The sequence below is a fragment of the Acanthopagrus latus genome, chromosome 9, assembly GCF_904848185.1.
Source record: "Acanthopagrus latus isolate v.2019 chromosome 9, fAcaLat1.1, whole genome shotgun sequence".
In the NCBI taxonomy this organism is placed as follows: domain Eukaryota; kingdom Metazoa; phylum Chordata; class Actinopteri; order Spariformes; family Sparidae; genus Acanthopagrus; species Acanthopagrus latus.
Window position 1 is genome coordinate 23,782,035 of NC_051047.1, and position 27,921 is coordinate 23,809,955.

Genomic DNA, 27,921 nt, shown 5'->3' on the forward strand with positions numbered 1-27,921 from the left:
TACTACAAAGGATAAAAAACCCTGTAGGCTAGTTGGATGCATCATCAGAAAACATTAAGAACTTGACTCTTGTTTTAGCGTCATAAAAGAGAAAAGTTCATTAACTTTAGAGAGACCAGCTCACAAATCTCTCTTATGCATTTTAATTACGGGACTCTCACTCACATTTCAGCCACGCATTTTTATTCACATTAAAAGCTTGATGGAAGCACTAAAAAGTTCTTAAAATAATAAAATAATAATCAGATATGCTCAATGTGCTTTGCCGTCCTCTGGCAAGATTTTTTTTTCTTTCAAGTATCAGAATTTTAGAGTCAAATAGATGAGCTGATCTCTTCTCTCTCTCTCTCTCTGCGAGTGAGACAGGTCCGTGTCTCCTTGTGAAGCCGGGTGACGGGAGCCCCACAGTGAAATACTCTAAGCTTTTCTCTCCTGAGTTTGCTGCTCTGCTCTGGGGATTAGCCTAACAGCAAAGGTAGTAATTACTTAGGTGGCCACAGCTCACTGGCAGCATTAGCCATGTCTCAGCCACTTGCTTTGACACCCACCGCCCCACACCCCACACCTTCCTCGACGAGCCGAGTCCATTCATCCAAGTAAATCCACCGCTGCTGATGCTGCATTTCTAGCCCCCCGATTCGCACTTGAGCCCCGCTCACTCAGAGACTGACTACGTCCATCAGCATTACACAGGTCTGTTTCCGGCCCTTTCACTCTCCCTTATCAACATGGGAATGAAAGTGGCACTTTTTCACCATATTGAGAGAAGCGATGACTAAGCAGGACTTTGGGCCAGTGTTGGATCTACTCGCTCTCTCAGTCAGCTTTAATGCCCGGCGCTGGAAGCCTCCTGATAAGTTGCTTAGCACTTTAGCTTTAGTGCCTGGCGCGCTAGCACCTAATGCTAGCCGTGAGAGACGAGGTCACGTGCTCACTTAAGACAATCATCAGTGGAATAATGTGACACTGACTGAAAATCTCTTTGCTGGCTTCCTTGCTGAGTGAGGGCAGAGTCAGCTGAAGCACGGACCGAGAACACCATGAGGTGTGGATAATGATTTTCACAAGGACGCTTCAGCGTGTCGATACAGGGGTCGACCAGGGTCAGCCACTAATACAAGCTGCAGTCCTGAACACAAACATGTGTAAGTGCTTCTTAAGAATGACAGTTTACAATTTGGTTTTGTGCACATATGGATCATACTAAGAGTTTTAAGTAGCTTTAAGTTATTACCTGAATATTTTGAATTGGGCACCTGAATAATTTGACTGAGGTACATTGCTACTTAGCTGATGATATCACGTAGAGCTTACAGTTAACCTAAATATGACCCTTTTAAGTCCTATCAATTGTCTATGTCTCAGAGTTAAGGTGCTGTTTTAACTTACATCACAGACTTGAGTCAGGCCTTGATCCCCAAATGTTTTTCACTTGTCCCCCAATTTGTATTTTGTTAGACCGGCTGTCTGTTACTCTTAGAATCTACACTTGGTAATGTTACCTCTAGGGTGAAATCAGGAGTTGATGGAGCTTTTTCTGTCATGTAGCCTTACATCTAGTATTGTACAATTGTGGAACAAGTCGTTTTAGTGAGTATTCAGTAGTTTTACTTGAACTAACCCCGAAGAACTTTTGACTGGTTATGAAACAGTCTCAATATAATACTGATGCCTCTGTATCACCTGTACAGGACCATCAGAAAGAAGACTGGCTGTTTCTGAGCCGTTATCATAGTTAATGTCAAATGTGCAGTTTTAAGGAAGATTGATTGTTGAGTCTCATTCCCAGTTTATCAGATACTGGTGTTTTTTGTTTGGTAGATATTGATACTGCAGCAGTTTTGTTGGGATGTCTTCACAAAATCTTAACACATTAGGATTTGTGAACTGGTATCACTTTACTGTAAAGACAGAATTTATGCCAGATCATGATCTAGCAACATTCAAAATCCCAGTATACCCTCTTCTGTGCATAGTCCCATATCACAATATGTATCTTATATATTGGCCAGCCCTAGTTGTTGGAACTTTTCTTGCTGCTGTTCTTACTTCCTGACTTTATTCACTTGAATAATACCAATGAATGTTATTTCATCTTCCACTTTTATTGGTTTTGGTTTGCCTTGACCTAATATTTTTACCTTTATAATTAATCTCATAATTTCTTTGTTTGTTTGTTTGGTTTTTTTTGTTGTTGTTGTTCTTTTTTTTGTAGTTATTTACATAGCTCTGAATAAAATGTGCTACTGCTATCTTTAGTTCCGTCTGCAGCTCTGTGGTACAGACCTGTAGTTGCACATGCTGTATCAATGGTGTGTGGATGATCATAATTTATAAGTGAATTATCTTACACTGCACATTCGCTTACAAAATGCTGAACTTAAGCATATCTTCCAAATGATAAGTTCTTCAATGCATCTCTCATAAATGTGCCAAGCCATGACACTCGCAGACGATGCTTTCCAATGGGCCGTATATGAAATATGGAAAATGGGGAACAGAGGCCTTTTCTGCCATGCCAGCAGAATCTCCAAAATGAGCTTTTGTAACTTGAATAGGGGGGCAGAGAGGGGGGATCTGCACCACCTGACGCTTACAATCCATCGCCCTGGAAGAGACTTTGCCTACAACAAGACTCTGTTTTCACATTTTCTCCTCTCCTCTCCTCTCCACCTCGCATCCTTGCTCTCCTCCACACATCTTCCGTCTTTCCTCCCTTCCAAACCCACCTGCTTGTTTCTTTCCTTCATTTACATCTTCCATTACTCACGTATTTGTGTATTCACACAACAAAGAAATCATAATTTCCATACTTAATATATTTTCTAAATTGATTTTGCTGTTTGCCTTCCCTTCATCATGATGTAAGCTGCTGCGTGTGTCGACACGAAATATTGGTTTACAGCCTCTTTAAAAGCTCAGACAGGCCGATTAAAATTTAACAACAGCAACAATGACAATCCAATACAAAACATGGTCGCATTCATTTACCTAACGGTGAAAAAAGCTGATGATTAGAAACAGCGTTTTATTTGGTGGTGCAAAATTGTATGTAACACAAACACAGCGGCAATGCCTCTTGATAAGAAATGAGTTGTGTCTGCCTGTCTCAATGTAATTAGCCTTGATTAGCACGCTGCTAATGACTGTAACAGACTGACAGAGGGGAAAAAAAAACCAGTGTAGCGAGAACGCACAAACCACCGAGGTGTGTTTAGCTGGCGGAGAGACACTTCATGGCCCTGGAGATGTACGCAGGGATTTGTGTCGGCTCCTTTTATCACCGCAGAGATAAACCTCATTAGTAAAGATTCATGGTGGGTGTAGACTCGAGTGGATATGGATATTGAAATGTTTTCGCTGTTGCAGCTAGTTACTCCATCGCTTTCATGTTGGTGGAGGAGGGGAATTTTCTTTCGAGGTAATAGAACAGGACACGTGGAGATGAAAATCAGATTTTCACAACCAAATTTGTTGCGTGCAAATCCTTGGATACAGACTCTCCTCAACTTTTGAATCTTACCTGGGAAAGATTCAGTCATAGTTCATATTGCTTTTTTGTAAGATAGTGTAGCCCTCACTGTTATTCTGCTCCGTCTTGTACTGCTCATCTGTCCTCCCCCATCATCTCCGCTCCCACCTCTGACATTCGTCTTCTCGGGGTGTATGAACACTTTCTCCCTCCCTCTGTCAGCCGCCTCGACCTTTTTTTTATCCGGTGGAGGTTCCTCGCTTTGTCCTCACCCTGCTGTCCATCAACTGTCCCTCTCGGCCTGACAATAGCGAAGCCACAAGGTGTGAAATTCAGCTCCGAGATGACAGTGTCACAGGTGCAGGCGCACGCAAATCTACATTCATGTCCTTGCACAGCATTTATTTTCAGTCTTCCCCCATCCCCCCTGCATACGCACACGAAAAAAAAAACATTCGAGCATGTGCACATCCCTCTCATTGCAGAGCGGGATCCCAGTACGGCTAACCTGGCCTTGAATGTGACAAGTGCTGTAAGCTGTGAGCACCCGGGGCATCCAGGCGAGGAGAACAGGAGGACGGAGGGGAGGATTGTAAGGGTTAGATGGACAGAGGAAGGCAGAGGGAAAGAACTGACAACAACACTTTCAAATTTAAGTAAACAGCTACATTGAAAGAAAAAGAGACATGTATGCACAGCAGTATTATCTGTAGCATACTTTCAAACTCATATGTGCTACACTAGATGGTGTTATGTTATTAGTAAAAAACACGGGACACAAAACAACAGGGACAGCAAAAGTTAATGTTACTAAACTTACCAGAAGTGGAACAGAGAAAACATAAATTACTGAAGGCAGCCAGGAAGTCCAGGTGAAAAGAAGTCCAACAAAGAATAATCCAAACCGGTAATCCAAGAAAACTAAAGATAAATCCAAAATGCAATGAAAAAAAATAGGAGCAAGCAGGAATACAAACGAAAGGGAATACACAGAACTGCTGCAAGGACCAGAACATTACTGCATTACATTACATGCTGCATTTAGTCCCACTTCATGAGTTGGGAAGTTGTTATTGTTCTCGTTTTGTATTTTATTGTCAGAGCGTGTTGACAGCTGTTTCCTGTATGTGAGTGACAAGGAAACTGATCACGTACGCCATAAAATATATTTTACAAACATCGTTTTACCATCAACCCAATCTTTACTTTCGCCCGCCGTGTTTCAGCTTCATTTGACTTCAACCTCGGCAACTGTGCACCAAGAATTCTCTTGACGTAAATAAGTTTTTCCAGGGAGAAAAGAGTTTTTTTGACTGGTCGACTAATCGAGTCCATCCTTAACAACAACACAGTAGTAATTTATATAAATTATCTCGTTAGAAAGATTTCAGAGTAGAAATATAGATTTAGGGGGACTGAAAATCAACTCAATGTGAAACATCATATGAAATTTTATGTCTTCAAACTGGTTCCAAGTTGGCATAGCTCTTAATGCTACTTCAGTATGTGTGTGCATGAGATGACGGGTGTATCTCGATATTTATGTGCACATGTGGCTCTTCAGGAGTTTCCTACCTGCGTTGCTCTGTTGGGTGCCTGAGCATTGAGCACAGCAGTGGTGGTCCTCCGTGAGCCGGGCACGCTCACAGCGACCCACACTCGCACATTCACACACTTCCAAACACACTCAAACATGCTCGCTTTTCCCCCCACAGGCGCCCAGTTGCCTATGTTGTGTCATAAATCAGAGCTGTCAAATAGATTTTACAGCTCCTAGTGAAAAGAGGAGAGGCAGCCACCCAACAACCTTGAAAAGATGGAAGAAAGCAAAAGTAGAGGAGTTTTATTATTATTAAAGCCGAAAACCTGCACCAAAGGAATCTATAAAGAATGAGGGGACAGTTTTTCACTGCACTGAGCAAGAGTGTACATGAGAGACAAAGCCAGTCCATCTACACAAACCTGAGTTCAGAATGAGTGTGACAGGATCGCTGGTGTTCTTTTTCAGGATTGTTGCAAATAAGAGACTTAAGAATCAGCAGGAAATCTACAGAAATGATGAACGAAGCAAAGAAACCGTTCTTTAGATTCAGCAGCCGTCCTTAAAAATGTTTCTATATGCACAGTGATACGTCTTCATCACGAATAAGGCCAACGTGTTGTTCCCAGTACTCTTGTCGGAGAGCCCACAGATCAACATTTGCATATTATCCGATGCTGTATTACATTTTGTACAAATGCAGTATAGCTTTGTCACTGTCAGATATGATGCAAGATTGAGCACAGTATGCATGGCAGAGCTGAGGTAAACAACACCCAGTCAGCAGCGTTTCAGTGATAAAAAACTGGTTACTTTGTATTTCTTGATTTAATGTTTGAATTAAAAAGTGAGGAAAATCCTAATCGCCACGTAATGGATTTTCATCAAATAGGCCTTGAATCAGAGTGTACTGTCTCCTAGAACAAGCCTCTGTTGTTAATTGTATAGAAAGTATTGACTGGGGACTTTTTTGCCCACATATTTAACTGTCCATAGCAAACTTAAAAACCCAGTGTGTGTCTAGATTTCTTATTTATTCTCTATTTTGAACCCCATTAGCTTTCACAAACTGCTTGCTAATCTTCCTGGAGTTCTTATGAAAGCAACAACAACACATGAATACCAATTAAAATCCCATAGTATTGATAATTTGCTTCATTAATGACCAGAAACGGGTTGAGCCATTTGTTTTGAAATCCCTCCTATGCAGCCACAAAATTCTGGATCAGTTATCGGCAAGTACTCGAGTTCGCAGATCCGATATTATTTAGTTTAGATATTAGAAATGGGACCCTGCTTCTTCCCAGCGGCTTCCTCCACTTGTAGCCAAAATCCATCAATAGCACCCATCTGTTTATACTCATAGGATCACAGCACCCAACAGAATCTTTACATCTGCATATATGAGAGAAGAGTGACCTTATGTGGACACTTAGTAGGTATTGTGGGACTGTTGAGGGTTAAATTTTCCCCATGCAGGACAGGAAGGAGGTTTTAGAATTAGTCTGGCACAATACAGTGTTCTCATTTATAATGGTGATGCCTGCTATCCTCGATCAAGCTTCACTAAATGTTTCAGAATAACACAATCCAGGTTTCCGGAAACTTCTTCAGAAATAAGTTGACCAGTTTGCAAGACCTTCACAGTTTGTAGTCTGCAGCAGTTATTTATTTATTATTTCCAGAGTTCAGGTATCAGAATCGTTATTTGGAAGAAGACAGTGGTGCTGGAACATCGCTAGTTTTAGCCATGAGCCAGTGTTTCCTGTGGTCATTGTTGCTGTGAGAAAAAAGCAGTTTGTTGATGAAACAAATCACATTTTTAATGCCATACGCACATCTATGAAGTGGATGTTTGGTTCTTAGATAAAAATCTTGTAGGCTTTGGGCAGTGCTGTACTTCCACTGCTTCAAATACCTGTTTTTTTATCAAGCGTTTGTCGTCTCGGATGCCTTCCTAATCGGAGCTCATCCAGCTAAATTCCCTGATTGGACGAGGCTTATTGGCTGTCAGCGTGTGAATGGCTGCCTCTTAATATGCAGAGTGGAGAAAAGCATGTACGTCCAGCAGTAGGGCTCAGAAGGCAAATCGCTTCTGGCAGCCTAATTCGCTGGTCATTAGAAGGGCCAAATTGAATAATGGACTCTGAGGTGAGTGTGTGTGTGCGTGTGTGTGTGTGTTCATGTGTGTGTCCATTTGATGAGACAGGGAGGGCCATGTTGGGTGGCCGTACTCTGTGGCCCTCTTACCTTGGCCCATCAGTTTCAATCAGGAGGCCCGACAGGCACTCCCCTTTCTGCCACGACCCCTCTCCATTAGGCCACCGGCACCCACACGTGTACTCCATTACGGTGCATTACCTGGTCAGTGCCTGGAGACATCACCTGAGAAAGCAGCATGGAGGGACGCAAAAAAAAAAAAAAAAGCCCTGATCCCATTTCTATTAAGATTCTTCCTCTCTCTGGATTTCTTGAGGTAATCACTGGACTGCCAAAGCTTTATTGGGAAAGTAATGGGATTGCGGGATGGCGACAGTAGCACTCACTTACCTGCCCGCATACATGGACAGGTTACAATGGTCTCCGTATTCCTCCTTGTACCCCTCTCTGTCTTTATTTTCTATTCCATCCCCTCCCGCTTAACTTGTAAGTCTCTTTGCTGCACCTGCAGTATTCACCCATCTACTCATTGTTCGTCCTGAACAGGAGAATCCCTGCACTCTTTTACTTTTGCGCAGATTATATACATAGACAGTTACAGCTGAGACTGTTCTGACCAACTCTGCACTCACAGGATTATCGGACGCATGCTTTTGAAAAGGGAGAGAACGGAATCAAAATGTAGTAATTTCAACACTTTGAATGTTTTGTGATCTGCAGATCTAATCTCTCGCTGCTGGAAAAAAAGTGTAATGTCTACAAACATATGAAAACAAAATCTGTAGTAAAGGGACAAGATGTAGTTATTGGAAGCCTGCTGGTTTCCTTTTGAAGTGTGACAAATGTTGACCAATCACATTTGATCTGATTTTGCTTCCTTACGGGTAAACAATCCATGTGGAGAGCAAAAGAGGCAGAACCCAATGGCTTTTGTTTGATGGGTATTATTGGCTTATTTAAATGTACATTATGTATATTCAGATAGTTTAAGAGTAATATCACAACTCCAGATACATTCTTGCATCTCAAGTTGCAAGTAAGACTGGATGAGAAAGTCTTGCCCAGATTTCCACTGGCTATACCAGGAACTGTGAGACATTGGCCATTGACCCTGGAGGCTGAATTTTCATGAGGGAGGGCTACGGGTTTCAAGATTGATCAAAGATCTAAACTTTGTCAGAATATATCAAAATAGTGATTAGAGTCAGCCTTAGTAGTGAATAGAAAGCAAGAAAGCCTCAAAATTTGGTGTCACAATAGTGTTTCCCACACATAGACTGGATGGGCCGCACAAGTAGAGTAACTGATTAACTGCTGCCCAAGTGTATCTGACAACCCATTTTATAATATTTAGAGTTTGATTTTTGCTTTGCTTTAGAAGCAGAGAGACAGATGCTCACTGGTATTAAACCCCTCTTCCCTACTTTGAAGCACATCCGGTTGTTGCAGCGTCATTCGGTGCAAGTTGATTTTGATCAGCTTCGTAAATGTCAACAACCTTACTCCACACGGGAATCAGTGGTGGACAAAAACCTGAACATGTGGTTTTTGGGCTACTTTTTAAAACACACTGCTTATAAAGAAAGCAGATAACGTTACTGGGAGAGAGGAACAGAGAAGGGCGGTGCATTAAGTCCGACAATTTAAGCAACACTGTAATGTTGGCAAACTCTTCAAGTGATTCTGATGGAGCCATTCTGTGGGAAACACTGCACGTGGAGTTCAACAGATGAGATTGCATTGGGAAGATTTTTTTTTAATTAAAAATATTGAAATGATTCTTAAATGCCCCCCAGGAGGTCAATTTTAAACACAATTGTAATGATAAAATGAAACGACTCACAATAAAGAGCAAATAGGCCGAGAGCGTTCACGTTTCAGAGACACGATATTGTTTTAATACCACATTTTTGGGGGTTAGATAGGCCTGATATGGCTTTAAATGTGATTTTCTTTCTTAGAATCAGACAGAAATGGAATAGACCGGAGCGGTGCAGCGCAGCCCGGTGGGCCTATCAGTCTGTGTTAGGGCTGCTGAGAGGGCTGTCTCATAGGCGGGCTCTCCTGCACCAGCCATTTCCCCTGGCCATTTGTCTCTGTCCACTTTCTTTCCCTTTCCTTTCCCCCTCTTTTTTCCTCTCATCTCCTCCTCCTCCTCATCTTCGATTCCTCATTTTGGACTCTCAGTCTCGTTCGATCTGTTTCTCCTCTCTTTACTCTGGCTTGCTTGATTCTTTTTGTTTTTGTAACCAACACGACTCTCCTGTATGTCTTCCCCCCCCCCAACTTTTCTAACAAGTTGTTCTTCCTCCAGCAGTTTAAAGCAGCACTTTAGTTTCATCAAAGACGTGTTTAATCTACTTAAGCATTTCCTCCATTTGTTATTCCTGAGTGAGGGATGTCGCAGCAACCAAGAAAGCTAAAGTGTCATTTCTTTCTTTAAATAAACTATTTCTTGAGATGACTGAGTTAATGTGATACTGAGCTAAAACGCTGATGCTAGTTATTTTGAGCTTGAATCTTTAATAATCAATATTAAATGATATGTTAAGCTCTAATAAAGGTGCCTGATATTACTTTGCTCATATGGCCTGTAGACACATGACTCATTTTTGCTAAACACCAACTGTCATTGCCAGCTTTGAAATTACTACTGTTAGCACCGTGTTAACAATTTTAGTGCCCCTAGTTGGTTTTGTTTCATTATATTAGGCTGATAATCAACCCGAATCACCGTTTTGTTTCACTTTATTTATTCAATTTGACATCATCTTCGTTAGGCTGATAATTTGTTTTTTTCCTGAACAATAAGTAGAGACTGACAAATCCATTCATCAGTGCATGTAGGGATCGGTTAGTTCTATGTCTCCCAAACTTTTCCTTCCTCCTGCAGTTATTTGACCCCAAGATCATCCAGGTTCAGGTCTGACTGAATAAGCCTTGTGTTGTCTGCCCTCTGGTGTGAATACCATACAGTATGAGTAGTTTCTCAGAGGAACAGCACACGTACTCAAAACGCTCTCAAATATGTTCCTGTGATAGTCTCCCACAAGGCAAAAACACAGTTATCTAATCTTTCTGGTATTCACTTTACTATGTGTCAAACTCCACACCATTTGCAACTGCACAGCTTACAGACCATATAAAGCCACAACAGGCAGATGTTTACCTCCGGTTTCCTTGGCAGTGGGAGTTGTTGGTCCCTACCTCATTTTCCAGCTCAACCTATCTTTACGCCGTGTTTGTTATTTTAAACAGAGCGGAATAAAATGGACGTTTAAGAGAATAACTGATGGACAGACATGGATGTGCATATGGTAGGTGGGTGGCAGTAAAAGCGTGGTTTTAAAAAATTAAATTGTATGTGGGAAGCAAAGTCAGGAGGTGCATTTGTGTATGCAAGTGCGTACATGCACGGGTTGTGTTTTCTATTTTTTTAAATTGTGTGTAGGAGTTGGGTTAGGAGCAAAAGTATCTTGGAAAGTTTGTACCAACAAAAATTGATCATTTTCAAAAACAAGTTAAGTTAAACCTGCTTCCCATAATTTACTCCACAGATTTTGATATTATACAGTTGACACTGTCAGTCACCTGCTGGTGAATTGTTAAAGCCTTAAGCAGTTTGCAACAGGTCAACAATGAATTGTTTCTCCACATTGAAGTGTTTTGTTCCATTTACAGACCACTGTCCAAAAAATGGTAATTTTAATGATGTGGCAAAGCTCTTGTCACTTTTTGGTAAGGTTTAGGTTCATTACAGTATTTAACATACTCTAAGTTATGGAACGATCGTGGTCACAGTTAACAGAAACCAACATTGACTGTCGGTTTGAAATGGGAAGTCAAAGTTGTCACCTGTGTTCGATGTCCGATGTTTAATGACCCTGACTGAATTCCTCCTTTGCACCCAACATAATTCCTTCAACTGTTAAAGCGATTTCTAACTTCATGCAAACATATGTGGTTTTGGTAGAGTTTTGGGGAATGATTGATGCTAGTTGTCTTTGTAGGAGCCACTTTTGGTGTTCTTTGGATCTTTTTTGAAAGATTATTTTATGATTTTGGGTATCATTTTTGCCATGCCACATAGGCAGCTGAAAATGTTGTTGATGGGTCTTGTCACACAGTCAGGTAATACAAAGACACAGGTGTGTAGCCTCGTTGTGTTTTCATTAGGAATCTGCTATATACATTTACAACAACGCAGAAAAGATGAAATCACACCTTTTAAGCAGTAGATCTTGGATTCGGTTCCTGGCCGGGGCGGTGTGGAGTTCAAGGTATATTGTGTTAATTCAGTCATTGCCTTCGGTAAAGGTGCTGATGCGGAACATGTCCCCGGGCTCTGTCGGATGGCGGCCCAACCCATCCTCAGATTCTTCTCTTCTCTTATTGCTAACAAAGCCCAGATAAGTCGACTGACCCTGAAAATTAGATCAGACGAGAAAAAAAATCTGATGAACTAGTTTTTCTTACCCCGCTCTGCATCGCAAAAGTGTTTCATGTATTGTTTACCCGCATCAGCAACTATCTTTTTAATTTATTTTTGCCTGGCTTCCTCTTCTTTGGGTTCATGTGTGTGTGTCTGTGTGTGTTTTTGAGTCCATCTACAGAGGATTTATCAGACCATGTGCTTCTGTCACTGATGTTGGCAGTCTGCGATGTTTCGCACCCAGAGGCTGAGCAGTCGCTCGTTCTGGCTTCGACAGACACAGGAAGCGAGGGCAGCCATTTAGCTGCAGCCTCCTCACCGGCCCACCGGCCCTGTGCTCCACCCTCCAACCCCCCATCCTCTCCCTCCCACCCCCCGGCTCTGCTGGTGCTGGAGGAATCATAGCCACTCACTCTGATGATTTATGACCACACCTGAAACCAGTGCAAGAAGTTGTTTGAGTGTGTTTGTGTGTGTATGTTTTTTGTGTGAGGGAGAAAAAAGAAGAAAAAAGCAACAAATAGTCTGTACTGTGTGTGTGAGAGAGAAAAAAATAGGTGTGGTAGTGAAAAGTTGTGTGTGGGTTTAAAGAAACAAAAGGTGGAAAATGCGTGACGGGAGTTTTCAAGCAGAATGATACAAAATTTGAGGAGCTTTGTTTTCATGCTTTTGATTTAATGTGCATACAGTGGGGACAGTGTGTAGCATGTTGCAAACAAAGGTGTTACTGCATGGTCTTCATACGTACGGACACCATTATTTCTCTTCGGCCTTTATGACTCGGCCTCTCTCTCTCTCCCCCTGCTCTCACTCCTCCATGAACCTTGACTCTGCCAGCCTTCTGAAATGCAATCTCCCATAAAACCCATCAAATAAAAAATTCATATTGATACTCTCTGCCTCTGCTTTCTCCACCTTCCCCTTCCCTCACCATCAGCAGTCCATGATGATAAACGACCGGCTGTCAGATATTAAAGTCTGGAACACAATAAAAGACCAATTCTCACCGCTTTCCACACCTCTCCGTCCCTGCAGTTCTGTTTTTCTCAGTCTTGACTAATTTTTTATGTTTGGGGGGAAAATATTAGTCCATTATATTTGAATTGTAGGCATTCGGCCAAGCTTAAAGAGGGTAAAAATATGTAATTAGGTAGTAAACTTGATCAGCTTCATGTTTAACATGCATTTTGTAATTGTCAGAGGAATTCCTCTGTCATATCTGTCAGATATGAAAGTTTGGATTATTGGTCAGAAAATAAAAGAAAGAATCTATTCAGACAGAAATATTGTCAAGAAGGTAAAACGCCAACCAACACTGAATCCAAGCAATGCACCTCTGAATTAGCCGTGCCGTAGGGCCTCAATGTATGTTGCCGTGCGAGGGCAGTGGCCATTTTTCCCCCTTAACTCCCAGCTGAGCGTCTGTACTGGTCCATTACCCAGCAAGTCCTGGCAGTCCTGGCATACTGTGAGCCACGATACCACCCATGAGAGCCTGTCGGGCCGAGCGGTCACTTAAGCAACCAAGTCGTGCGCTGAAAATAGCCGAGGACTTGACGCTGTGGATGCGATAGTGAGTGACACGTTTTAAAGCAAAGTGTTTTCACCTTGTTGAAATATCACAACAGCAGCGTAGTTCATTTGCTGTTCCGTCGCTTTCTTTTTTTTTTTTTTTTATTCTAGCAGTTCTAACATGGAACTGTACAATCACAGTTACACACACCTTCACTTAGCTCAAGAAGGCTTTCATACAAATTTTAACAGCAGTCATGAATAATCATTCTGCAAGCAAATTCATGCGAGCACACATCATACATTAGTGTCAAGTCGAATGGTAACACATAACGTAAGTGCCCATGTTTAAGCTGTGTATAAATGTTTAAAACATTGTTGTATTGTGTATACTGTAGTTGTACACAGCTATAAGAACACTGTTTTCATGTGCGTATTTGTCCACAATTATTACTTCTCCTTTGAAAACATAAATCCTATTATTGCAGCTGTCCGTTATAAGTCATTTGTTTATAGGCAAGCATCCGTTTACAGGAGTTTGAGTGGTGACAAATACGTTATTTAACATTTATATCTGATACATGTAAAAATATTCATTGATGCACATAAAACATTTTTTTATAATGAATTTGCTATTTGCAAACAACAGCCAATGTTTTCAACCTGTATCCTAAACAACACAGGCTACTGGCTGAACACAGGTCACTGACTCTGTTAAAAACCCCTCAAAAAGAAACTTAAGTAAATAAAGATTTAAATAAATAAAAGAAAAATGGTGAAATGACTGAATATATATTCAGAAGGCATTTCCTTAGTAGCTTTTTAAAGTAGAGTTTTCAAAACTCATGCCAGATCAGATTTAGCTGTCTGTACTGAGAATCCCCTCTTTTAATTATGACTTTCACAAGAAATCCGGGCTCGATAACAGACTGGATTTCAAACTTCCTCTGCTCGCTGTGACTGTGAATTTATTTTTTATATGTTTATCAGGATTTATTTTAGCGAAAAGGAATGGAAATGAGTTGAAGTTATCATGCATCTATAAGATATATAGCCATATCAAATCAAAAAAGTTTGTTCCCTTAGAAACAAGTCATCCTTTTTTTGTTTTCAATATGGTTGATAATTAGCGCATACACACAGAAAAATTACAAAAGATAATAGCCAAGACAGCAAGTGACAAAACTGAATAATCCTAATTAACGAGGACTAGCTGATTTACATGATTAAATAAAGGTAAACAAGAACGTTGTCAATACTACCCTCAGATTCCTGGGAATAGGGGAGTTTATGTTTTGGTTTCCTGCAGCAGCATGAAGAGGAACGTTTATATCACAGAGATAAATACGTACACGACTGTATCTGTGCAACGATCCTTGTTTAGCTTTTTTCCCTCAGTGTCTGTTTTTGACAGGAGCTAAGCGGGGGCTGTTTTTAGAGTCAATCCACGATGTTGACACGACCAGGCTACTGCAAGTTTGAAGGAGGAGCCTTTTGTCTTTAATATGCTGTTAATGTAGTCTGGGTGACAGTATTAGATTGCCGAGCTGGGCCCGAGCATTAGTCGGTGTCACTGATGACACTCCAGACTGAAAAATTATGAGGCAAGAACTGCGGTGAATGTATTGCACACAAGTAATTTCATGGATAAAGTAAGATGCAAGTGATTTATTCTCATTAGAGTTGAGTTAAATAGATCTGTCTGCATTTTTAATATCAAATAATAGCTTCGAATGACAAGCTTGTATTGTGTTTGTGGCCTTTTCTTGGCAAAAAGTTTATTTTCAGTTACAGTGGACACATGAAGCTTGAGTGAAAGATGAAATACTAAAGGTAAAGTAAAGGAGCTAAGTGTTTTCAAAGCCCAAGTGCCCTCTCAAGTCTCTGTAATCACACCAAAGAGCAAACCTTTTATGTGTCATGACTCTGGAAACTTTACTGTCAGACCAATCAGAGGTTATTATGTTGTCATGGGACCAATTAGAAGCCATCATTCCATCAGCCAGCCTACAGCCATGTCATCAATGATACAAATTACATCTGTGTGTCCCTCTCTGTGGTAATGCCTCCTATAACTAAAATAAGTTGGCTTTTATACATTTTTCAATACAAAGCCGAAGCCGTTGTTCGCTCAGTTGACATGGAAACTCACAATGCCAACGTCAACGTTAGTTATAAAACTGATGAGAAGAAGGGGGAAGCATTCCTCTGAAGTACAGATCAGTTTAAACCTGAAATTGAAAAGCAGAAGCAGATTTTTAATCCTAACCAAGTGGTTTTGTTGCCTGAACCCTAACAAAACTGCAACTGGAAACTGATAACATTCTGTTAAAATACCTAAAAACAATACGCAAGTTTAAAAGCAAGAATCACAAGCCTCCACCCACACATGGGACACTAACCGTCCCCATGGAAGACGTGCGAGATCCTCGTGCAACACGATTGTGAAAACATACTTTGTCCATCTTTATACCATACCATCAACTGACTTCCTTAAGGTTTCCTAAATGTATCATAAAACCACCCAATCAGTCTCACAGGGAATACAGTGTTCATGCACACAGATGTGACGTCGAATACACAAATTATCGGAAAAACAACGTGCACTCAAAGGAAGTATAAACTAGAGTGCAGCAGAGAAGGGGAAATGGCATGTTCAAAAAAAGCAATGGCAAGAATTACACCACTCATTTTAGACAGTGTGTCACAAAATGGAAACATAACTCGGGTGCTCAAAGAACAAACAGAAACTAAAGTGGGACAAGCAACTGTCAGGTAAGAGTAGTGGCACTAAGCATAGTGAAGGTACGTTGTATTTGATCACAGCACCAACACCGTCCCTGAGGACGGTACATTGGATGACACTGAGATGGATGAAGCAAGATCAGTTGTATTGGAGAAATTGTACCTTTTTCAACAAGTTGCTGGGAAAAACACATCCTAGGATACAAAATAATATATCCAAAGTGATGTGGATCAGGTGGAAACAGGCCTCACAAATTCAAGCTCACTTGCCACTAAATAGAAAAGAAGAACCTACAATCTAAAGCAGTCCCAGAGACTGAAAAGACGTAATTAAGAGTGAAGGTACAAACTCTGTAAAAGTCACCCTCCCAGTCAAGACAGGTCCGTGTCCTGAGCATTTTAAGAGCCATCCGTTACCATTTGCAGTGAAAGGTCAGGTGCTGTATATAAAGTCATACAGAGAGTAGAAAAGCAGGCATTAGCTTAATTATTCCATTACTGTATGCCTTCAGCAAATTATATTCTTTTCCAAAGTCTAAAGAGCTGCCACTGCCTCGACATATGAGACGCAATTAGGAGAGGTTAAAAAACAAAGAGCACAACTACAGTTTTCTGTCCCAGCAGGCTGCCCTCCAGCCCTCCACGTGAATAACATTTCTTAAGACATTCACGTTGTTAATCACCTACAGCAACTTGGAGAGTTGCACAAAGAAATCTGTAAATGTAAACTCAGTGAAACCAAAAATCCAGTGCCTTGCATAGTTCAAGGGAAAATGCTTCCCCTTTGTTCAGACTGCAGTGCTAATGCATTTTGCATCTTTGCACCAGTGAACCTTTTAGCTCAGTGTTTTTTTGTTTTTTTGTGCTTCAAGGTTTTTGCTTTATAACAATCCAGTTGCAGAGATACAGTAGCTACTAATGTGGTGCAAGCCAAAATGTATTTTGATGTTTTCAGGTTATTTTCAATTTATTAAAGGTTATCCCTTCATGCAAGCAAGAATATTTGTTTAATTAATTATTTGTCTGGCTTTCAGCTTTTTTTTTTCTTTACAGTCTGTAGTTGGTCTGAATTTATTTTGATGCAACATCTAACTTCCACAATGAGCTTTCATAGGCAGTTTGTTTCAGACAGTTTGAGCCCCGCAGCCTGCCAAGGGCAGACCTTTCTATCGCCTTCTGTTTTAGTGGAGATAATGATTCTCTTTTACTTGGAATAGGATTGCATTTTCTATCTCTCTCATCCTCTATTCTTCCCTCACCTTTACCTTTCCATCCCTCGCTCCACCCCACCTCCTCCCGTCAGTTGGCCACTGCTCCCGCCATGGTGGCGATGCTCTATCGCTCCGTCACAGCGCAAGCGAGGGATGAGAGACAAATCAAAACCACCTTATTTCCCCTCAGTCCCTCTCACCGTGCCAGATTGAATTTGAGGTTTTTCATCTTCTTTCTCATCTTTCTCTTTTCCCTGCCTCCCTTAGCGTCCACTCAGAATTACCTGGAACCGAGCCGTCTCACAACTTGATGACGCAGTATCATTTATGCATATGGAGGGAGGCAGTCGGCAGCCCTCACTGTTGGTTCTTTTGACTCACTTTAAATCAAACTCTTTCAGTTGTGTGGGTTCAAAAATGGCCAATACCAAAATCCATCAAGAATCCTGCTCTGCTTTTACCAGAGCCTTACAAATCTCCATGCGTGCAAATGCCTAACTTAGTTTTGCAGACTTTAATGTTCAAAGATGACTGATCTTAAACGAGAAATGCTCAAGTGCCTTTTGAAAACGTCTTTCTTTGATGTAAATGTGTTATAAAAATAACCTAGCTGCAAAATCTAGACCGTGAGATTATCATGTTTGTTTAATAGCCCAACATACATATTCTTCATATTAAAAATGCATAGGTGCCATTTTGCTGCAATACTGGAGAGATTTCCCCAAAGTCGCACGAAATGTCAGTAGTAGAAGACACGCTAGTAAAAAGCATACGTACACATCAACTCACTTCTATATGGTTCTGAAATGATTCATTTATTCAAAGCCGCTTATATACCAGTGAATATATTTCAGTTTTCTTAAATTAATACCTAGGGAGAATCAGTTAATGGACCATAGTAAGGATAATTTGATGTATGTTCTTAAAGCCTGGCTCTGCATTACACTAATCTGTCAATTTTGATCAGTATTTGACTGAACTTGATTTCTGTTATCTTGTCAAAGAGAGAATATTCACATACATACATAAACATATGCATCCACACAACACATTCACTGTATTTTGAAGAGTTATAGAGTGATCATTAATTTCACTCAACACAAACACATGAGCTATAATTTTGGCTGACAGACCTTCATATCAACACTGTGTTGGCAAAGTTTCTGAATTCAAAGAAATTAAAATATATCCCACAAGTTCAAAACCAACATGCTCATGCACATTCAGGGTCATTTGCATTCAGAAACCCCTCCAATATACATTCATCCTTTTCCCAAGCTATTTCCATCCAATGGGGAGGTGGCAAAAAAAACCCTGGGTGGACAGGAAGTGTAACTTTGGCTTTATTGGCTTTCTTGCACGTAGTTTCAGTTGTTAAGTCAATATCATGGAATAAATCTGGAGCTATCTCTTTTGGGATTGGTACCTTCTCACAAGCTGCTCTGTAAAAATACACTCCCTCTGGAGCTCAGTGCAAGATGAGCCATGTTACATTTTTAAAGACCGGTCACAGATGTCTTATCAAGATTTTGATACCAAGTTCTAATCACTAATTGTGTTATTATTAATCAAAGAAAACTCTGTGGATGTAGAGATTGTTTAATGCATGCAGTGGCACTCACAATGCTTTCTATTTTCACTTGTCCTGTTCCACCAGTGGATACTGTGTGTAACTTTGATCAGAGCTGAACTCATTAGTAGCTGGCATTGATCCCTCAAATGTGATTATCAAACACTTGTGACAAATATGTAAATGAAGCAGGATATTATAGAGTTTGAATGAAACAATAAACTTCGCTGGGAGATTATTGATTCCAAATTCACATCAGTGTATATTGAGCAACATATAACCAACACCGATATATCTGTGATAGGCCAACATCCACCAGCCAATATATTGGCTGGGCTCCACTATATGTTGATGAACGAGGGCCCAGGTTTTTTCTGAAGCACAGTGCCCTTTAGGACTGCACAGCCATTCACCTCCAGATATACTTCTCAAAACACACACAAACACGCACACTCCTTTTATGAATTCTTCGCAGGCCGCTCCCCAATGATTGCGCCTGATTTCAGGAATGGTTACAGATTCATGGCCGAGGCGGCCTCGTCTGAAAATCAAAACTGACAGGCACATTTGCATCGGGGGTGCTGATTAAACGTCGCAGCGGCGTGTGCAGGAGGACGGAGAAGAGAAGTATGTGAATAAAATCACCACCTTGTTTAGTTTTTATTTTTACACTTCGATATACTCGATGCATCTGTATCTACAATAACTCAGTTCCACATTTGGCCACATTAAAATGAGGAGACGATTGAATTAATTTGAATGCGAGACAATGAATTAAGATGCCGGCAAATAAAACACAATGATTTAGATTTGTCTGGAAACAAAATTACACAGCATCATGCGCTGCAGCAGTAACAACTTGTAAATAGTGCGACCAGTCGTGCGTGTCGATGTGGGTTTGGGTCTCTGGATGAGTGTGTTGGGGGGGTCCGGGGGGCACCTGGCACCCACTACCTGAGAGAAATTACTCTCATCTTCCACTCTGTTGGACCTCCTCCCACCCATCCTCCCTTCACCCCACCTTTTCATTTTCAATTATGGGTTGGAATATGAATCTTTAATAGGGTGATAATTGTGCTAGCATATTTGCTGTCACCCACCATTAGCCCAGATTAATTAGCCCATTTAGTTTAGCTTAAGAAAGTGTCTGGCTGAGGAATGGGGGCACTGATGGAAGACGGGTGGAGGGAGAGTAGAATCAGCACAATCTGTTCTTCATCACAATGCCATCTTTCTACTGCTTTCTCTCTGTCTCTCTGTGTCGCTCGCCTCTCTCCCTTTTCTCCCTCTTCACTGCTTAAACTCCGTCTTTCTCTCATCTAACTTACTCTGTTAGTCTGTTTCATCAGTCTTCATTCATCTTGCCCTGCCCTGAGCAACATTTTTTTGTCACGCCATGACTTTTCAAATGTTTTTGGTGGGTTAAAACTTTTGGAGAACTATTATTTTCTGTAATGAGCGGTTCAGCATGAGCGGATGTCGCAACTTTTCCCACAGGATATTTTTGGAGATCATTAAGTTGATGTTCAGCAGAGTGTAATGATTATAAAAAGTTAACCTTGTGGTTGACATGAATCATCGATTAAAAAAAAAATGTGATCCAAACAATCTGGTAAAGGAGAAATTTTCTTATGTCAAGTTCCCTATCAGAAAAAAACAAAACAACTCCATCACTGCCGGCCAAGCACATAACAGCAATCAGACCAATTCTGTTAGTGAACGTTGTGGATTGAATGTGGCCAAATATATGTATTTTTATTTTCTAGCTGCTTGAGCCCAAAAATAGAGATACAAAAAGAGTGAATATTGAACGTAGACTTTCCAAGTGGCCAACAACAAGACTCACAATCAATCTTAATGTTGCTCCACATCTGCAGGATGTGGAATAGACAACTGTTCCTGCAACTTTATACCATGACAGCAAGTCTGTGTTATATTTGTAGATTGCTCCCTGTGGCCAAAAAAAGTCGTGACACATTTGGTTCAGACCGCTTGGCATTTCACATCCAGGGAGATGCAACAAAGTTAACATTCTTATCACCCATTTATATCATCGTTGGCTTATACCAGATCACATACTGTCCAGGAGCTTGAGGCTAGAAGGAGAAAAAAAAAAGGGGGGGTTGCTAAATGTTTGGCTTTCTTAATGAGCTGCTCATTTGCTGCTCTGGATTCAACACTTTAAAGTCTCAGTGTTGGGTGTTCTTTGTCAGTGTAATTAGGACCCAGAGCGAACATTTGAAATTGCATGAAATCATTTGATTCTATGTTAGTGTGAAAAATATTGCTTAATGGAGCTTTAATCGCACTCTCCACCTTGGGGTAAGTCGTGTGTGTGGCAACGAAGTAACTTGGCCATGTCACTGGCTGTATATCTCGCAGCAGGCAGGGGGAAATGAGGTCTAATCGGAGGGATATTAAAGTCACAATAGACTGCTCCTGCTATTAAGGCCTGTCAGCTCTGGCCTCCTCTCTCACCTTGATATCTCTCAGTCTCTGAATATTTATATGCCTACATCGCCGGCTACTTCCACACTGCAAAATGTGCACTTTCCTTTGTGTGTGCGTGCTGGAGCGTTGACAAATGTATCATCGCTGTAGCCACTCAAGGTCTTTGAATGTGTTTACGTGCACGAGTATCACCGTCCATACTTATGCAGTCCACCTTCATGTCTTGTGATCCCCAGGTGCAGTGGGGGCGAGGCTGCTCTCAGGTCAGAACAAACCCGTCACCATGGATGTGGATGAGGAGGAGAATATGAGTGAGTCGACTCTGGTTTTTTTTGGGGTTTTTTTCCTCATTTCTCAGTCTGAGCAATAGCTGCTCTTTCCTTTCAAATGCCCGCCTGTATTTTTGTTTCCCTCTTTTCTGCCCGCATGCATTCCCTTGTATGTCTTCTTCCTCCCCTGCTCTGATGTGTAATCAGTGTGAAAACATTTTACTCGCTTAGGTTTCCAAGTATGAGTGTGCTTCGCCTACATTTTATAAAACAACGTGAAATACAATACAACATTAAACTAGTCAAACTAAGGCAAAACCTTTGTATACTTTTTGAAGAAAAGAAAAATAGTACAGTAGAATTAATAACATGTGATAAAAATGAAGATTAAATACACCTTTTACATACAAAGACCTGATGGATGATTATACCTGTACTTGTAATGCAAACAAACTTTGATTGCATAGGAATTTGCACAGAAATGCTACACAGTTTGAATATAGATGCAAAAGAATTTAACAATAGATATGTAAATATAACAGTTGTATATACGAAGGGAGTAAATCACCACTTTCATCATGTTTCAAATTTGTATGGATTCTTTGGACAACAGTGCGATAATGTTCAAAAAGTCTGCCATGGTACGATCTTGATTCGATTCAATTGAAGGAGCTGCAATCAATATGTGACAGCATCATAGGTCCATTTAACCGTCAGCTTATGGCCATAAAGAAATCGCAATATGTTAATGATTGTAACTGGCAAAGTGCAGTAAAATTTACTCTAAACTCTGACATATAACAGCAAGAACAGTCTGCAAGAGTATAAAATTCCATTCAGTAACGGTCAGGGAGACAAAATTATTATAACATGCATGTCAACACTATTTGCTTTAGCCTATGGCAGTTTACTGAATTCATGTTTCTCAGCCTAACATTGTTGAAACGACCATCAGCTAATATTGTAATAGTGACAGCAACAATGACAGCAGAATGCTAATTAAGATGCCCTTTTTTTCTATTGATCCACATTTTCTCCAAAGGCCGAAATATTTCCACACTGCAGCAGCGCAAAGACAAACTAGCAAGTAGGTAAACAAAAATAAAAATTGAAATATAATAAGATTCTGTGAGGTGAGTAGATACCATCTTCCTCCTACTCTTCCTCTTGGCTGCTTGCCATTACTTATATGCACTAACGCTGCTTGAGTGTTGAGGAAGGAGTTGCACTTGGACATACAAGGTGACACAGACATGCCTTGGGAATTTCAAAATAAAAGAAATAATGGTATGTATCGCATTGGATCATTTACTATTGAATCATTATGTACCATCCATAATTGCACAGTATAAGAATGAATTGTGTATAATTCTATGGTATGTACACACATATTGATATTTAAATACACATTTATATGTCATGTCTAAAAAGATTATATTGTTGTTTTTGCACCCACCTGAACTAAGACACAGAGCAGTGCATACTCACACAAAAACACACCACTGACTTTACCAAAACTTTTTAAGAAATATCTGCTCATTACATCTGAGAGGCTTCAGGTCATATTAGAGATTCCTTCTACCTCCTTCTCTCCCTTTAGAAAATCCTCTGTACTCTAGCCTATTGAACTTTAATTACACATTTTGGTTTGAACTCCTTAGAAAGCCTTAGAAGTTACAGAAAGTCATGATTCAATGTGTTTGCCGACACCTTAACAATTTTTTGAGCTCACATTAAAAGAGAGCTATCATCCCAGCAGTGTGCTAACCCACAATACAAAATAACAGGCTTCATTGTAGTGTCATACTCAGTGTTTTTGCTCTTTGAAGAAGCATGTTGTAAAGTCAAATGAGCATGCTTCCAAAACAATCTTTGTTGTCTTTCAAAGCCTCCGGAGCCTCAGAAGAAATATCTGAAGATAAAACACAGTCCAAGCTCACACAAGCCTATTTCTTTAATACCGAGGGAACGCCAGAGAAAAAACATGAAACAATTTTGTAACTTTTATGTGACAACCTTAGCAGTTTTTGAAATTCTCTAATCACTGGAGTCATTCCAAAATCAAAAGCCCGACAAACAAGTTACCCTTAAAATGAAGATGTGATTGTCTGCGATATTTGGTTCATGCACCCCCACAGGGGGTCCACGTTCTGAAAGATCCAAGCATATTGGATCTTTTGGCTTTGCATAACTAATGGTTGCTGATTACACAAATGCTGGCATGACAATGACCACAACTGCATGTAGGTGTAATAATTCAGTGCATGGTGTCATGGCTGTCGCTGTATGGCTTTTGTCCGCCGATCTGGTCTTAGGCTCTTTCCAACGTCCTGCAAAAAGCTGAAATACCATAAAATAAATGGTATCAATTTTAACTCTTTAATGTGTTGAGTGGTACATTCTGAAACGGAGAAAGAGAGCTCCAGTTTGTTATGTTTTGTTTTGTTTTTTTCTGTGTGCAATGATATTCGCTGTATTTGTCTGTGCAGCATGCTCAAGTTGTCAGTATGTGGTTACATTTTTTGGTTGGCAAATTGGTTCCACCACCTCACAAATACAACTGTTTAGTAGAGGAATTGGTTATATCTTGTATTCAAGTATTTCATGCATTGAATTCAATGGAAAATTCCCAATTTTTCCATGATTAATTTAGAATGAGAGTCTGAAGGACTGACTACATTGAACACATAACATGCAGGCTGTTTGCAGAGCGGCTGAATTAAAATGGCTACTCTAGGCGTGAGAGCAGTGTGTAAGTGTTGCATAGGTGCCACAGAGATGCACTGTATGTGTGCAAAAATAGACCAGTCTTCTATTTGTATTCTGTACACAGTCCATGTTTGCAGGCCTCCCATAGAGAAATGGTTCATACATTGTTCATACATTGTTAAACTGAATTATCGTCATACAGAAATGACACTAGCTGGCATCTTGGTTTGGTAAGTTTCTTTTTTTGTTTATGTGTGTGATCATAGCTGACGAAAGCAGACTGAATTAATCAAATGATAAAAGTAATGATACAAGTTTTTTTGTTTTTTTTGTTTTTTTGTGTAATCTGGCTGACAAACCAACCAACCAACAGACACAGGCAAAAACAAAAAATACAGGCTTAGCGAGCAGAGCTTAGACAAAATAGGGCTTCCACTTGGGGGTCACGATCACCTGTCTGCATTTAAGTAGCAGCTGGTGGATGCTTAGTATTTTTATCTGGTTTATTGTAGTTTGTAGACACAATCTCAAATACAAATCTCACCATCTTGTTTTTCACACTACAAGTGTAGCCAGTTTAAAGATATGCGAGTGGTCTGCAGTCATTACGTGTTCAATATTGCTGCAGTACAAGTCCTCATTTAACTGTCAACATTTCCCACCACAGCTCAAAGTCTTCAACATGTTACAGTATCTATGGTGGTTAAATGGTTGTTTGCTGAGATTACATCCCTGTCAAACACAGATTTCACCTATCACCATTATGATAGGTGATGGCTCTTCTTGGCTACTAGTCTGCACAGTTGTGCTCTCCATCCTTTCCCTTGTTTATTTTCCAAACCAGTTTGCAGAATGCACGCACACACTGAAACATATTGCATGTTTTGAGTGCAGATATGCTCAGAAATTGAAGGATGTGCAGTTTGTGTTCGTGATCTAAGAAATAAGCGTCCATTTTTCTTGCCTTTAGACATGTCGGTTGTAGTATGCAGATGGTAACTGCATGTCATTACATTTTGCAACCTGAAACACTGTGTTCTCTGACAAGCTCCATGGGGGGGATCTCAGAGGCGCAGGGTCTTATGAATGGCACCTCATTAGAAACAGATTTTGAATTCAGATTTTCCTCATTTTAAATGCGACAGTCATCCTTTTCAAAAATCTCATGTTAAACGGGTAAACAGCATTTTAACCTCCCACCGTGTCACCAGTGAAGCCTTTAGGATCCTGCAGTAGGTGGAGTCTTCTCCTTCTGCCTCTTTGATGTATTCTCCTGTTTGCCTGGTCCTCAGCTCCTCCCCCTGCACTCCTCCCTGCACTCCCTCAACCCAACCTACAAACCCACTCATGCACACTGCGGCCTCTCTTTCTCCTGAGTACCGCAAGGAGTAACCTATCAAGCCTTTGCTGAAGGATGTTATAAATGAAAATTTTTGCCAATATTCCATCCACTTTGCTAACTGGATTCAGTGATATGTGTTCCCCAGTACAGTATATTTCAGAGCCTGAAGTTGAAAACTGAACACTTAGAATGTACCCAATTTCTCTGGAGGCACTCAAGCGATTAAAAATTGATAGAGTGGATGAGGAACAGCTCTGTGTGCGTGAAAGCATCTATGTTGACTGTTGGTATGTGAGTTCTTATTTGTGTGCATTTATGTTTGAGACCCATAACACTGTGCATCCTGAAAAATGAAAAATATATTTCTCACATTTTACTCTGTCCATTAGAATAACAAACCTTCACAACTCTAATTATATTAATGAATATACACAAAGTAGTTCATTTCAAAGTTAAATACTATATCACAAAAAAGAAAAATGTTATGATTGTTAACCAGGGTACATCTCTGAGAACTCAGCTTCTCTTCATAAACAACAGTAGATGTACCGGTGGTGTCCGCTATTTTTAGGAATATTGATATATATTATATTACCATAGATTAAAATGTTCCATCAAATGAAAAGCCAGCTTCTCTTGCTTTGATTAAGGAACACAAATCATTGGTTCAGTTCCAAAGAGTGATAAAGGAATCTATAAATTTTGCATTTACAAGATCCTGCAACGAAGGCGTTGTAAGTTACTCTTTCTGGGCACCGCAGGTTCGAGCAGCACCGATGTTAAGGAAAACCGAAACCTGGACAACGTGTCCTGCAAGGACGGGGTGGGAGTGGCTGAACAGCTCCCCAATGGAAGCGGCCTGGGCAGTCGAAAGCGTCCCCTAGAAGAGGGGAACAATGGACATGCACATTCAAAGTTCCGGGCCAAGAAGCGCAAGAAAACGCCAGGGCCAGTCCTGCCCAAGAATGCTCTGATGCAGTTGAACGAAATCAAACCGGGTCTACAGTACAAACTGCTGTCTCAGACAGGACCAGTCCATGCTCCTGTTTTTGTTATGACTGTAGAGGTCAACGGACAGATGTTTGAGGGCATGGGCCCGACTAAGAAGAAGGCAAAACTAAATGCAGCAGAGAAAGCACTGCGTTCCTTCGTCCAGTTCCCCAATGCCTCTGAGGCGCACCTGGCCATGGGTCGAACATTGACGGTGAACACAGACTTTACTTCTGATCAAGCTGACTTCCCAGATATGCTCTTCAATGGCTTTGAGACACCAGCCGCACCTGAAGAATCCTTCTATCTAGGCTCCAATGGTAGCAGCTCCTTAAACTCATTAGGGGAATACCCACTGCCCACACCACCTGGCAGCAACCTTGCCCAGGCCCCATTGCCCCCTCCATCTGCATTCAGTTCGCCCTCCAGTGGCAAAAACCCAGTCATGATCCTCAATGAGCTCAGGCCAGGCCTCAAATATGACTTTGTCTCAGAGAGCGGGGAGAGTCATGCCAAGAATTTTGTGATGTCAGTAACAGTGGATGCACAGACATTTGAAGGCTCAGGGCGCAACAAGAAGTTGGCTAAAGCCCGGGCAGCGCAGGCCGCCCTCTCAGCTCTCTTCAACATGCAGCTAGACCAGACGCCATCCCGGCAACCCATACCAAGAGAGGGATTACAGCTACACCTACCCCAGGTAAGTTGCTCTTTTCCTTATAGACTGTTATACTTGCACACCCCCTTTCAACCAATGTGAACCAAGGGCTGGTTCTGGGCTGGTATGGGTGCTGGTGCAGAGGTAGTCGAACCTGCGAAAACCTATTACCGTTTGCTTTTCTAGGAGCACCAGTGGCACCGTAGGGTCACATCATTCAGTCAGTGTATATGTCTCCAAATTTCCAGCATTGCTATGAACAATTATGTAAGATTTCATCAACCTTACAAGTGTTGCTGCTGGCTTTGCAAGCTCACATTTGCATCCAAATGTGAATGATCCTCAAACCACTGTTGTTCCAATTTGGCGTCCATTGTAAAAATATTTACCCTCCTGTGGATAAGACAGGACACACTACACTAGCTCTACTTTTTATAAATGCCGGTCGTAAGTGGTTTTAGTTCTCCTCAGTCCTTGGTCACGATAACCCCACCCACAGCCCCTGATGTAAGCATTTTTTTTCTAGACCAGTAAAGTGTTAGTGCCATTCTGAAACCAGTTTTCCTCAAAGAGAGCCAGTTATTTACCTGTTGAAACACAAACAACTTGTTCCTGAGTAGGCACTGGCTCCAACCAGCGCCTGAACTGCCTCAGTTGAAATGGGGTAGTAGAGATTCTGACCAAATCAGAGTAGAAACTCAGCCACTGGATTAATCTCAATAAGATGTTCAGCAACTGGGACCACACGACATATTGATAGTTCAAATCAAATATATATTTTAAGTGAGTATTCAGGGTTGACCCAACATCAGTCCCGTAATAGTCAATATTTGTTGTTCATTTTTTAAAATTTCATTAAAGCT

At 40.9% G+C, this 27,921-nt stretch overlaps 1 protein-coding gene across 8 annotated transcripts in view; it reads left to right on the plus strand.

Annotated features, from left to right (window-relative positions):
- adarb1b (adenosine deaminase RNA specific B1b) overlaps positions 1-27,921 on the plus strand; it is a 127,484-nt gene that overhangs the window by 81,862 nt on the left and 17,701 nt on the right. For 3 of the 8 annotated variants that reach the window (XM_037110116.1, XM_037110117.1, XM_037110111.1), the window contains 3 exons: positions 21,330-21,404; positions 22,405-22,449; positions 26,175-27,100. In XM_037110116.1, coding sequence (XP_036966011.1) covers positions 21,377-21,404; positions 22,405-22,449; positions 26,175-27,100 — 999 coding nt within the window. In that variant the 5' untranslated portion in view covers positions 21,330-21,376. Of the gene's footprint in view, positions 1-970; positions 1,146-21,329; positions 21,405-22,404; positions 22,450-26,174; positions 27,101-27,921 lie in introns of those variants that run through there. The other 5 variants (XM_037110118.1, XM_037110119.1, XM_037110113.1 and 2 more) reach the window with 3 other exon arrangements.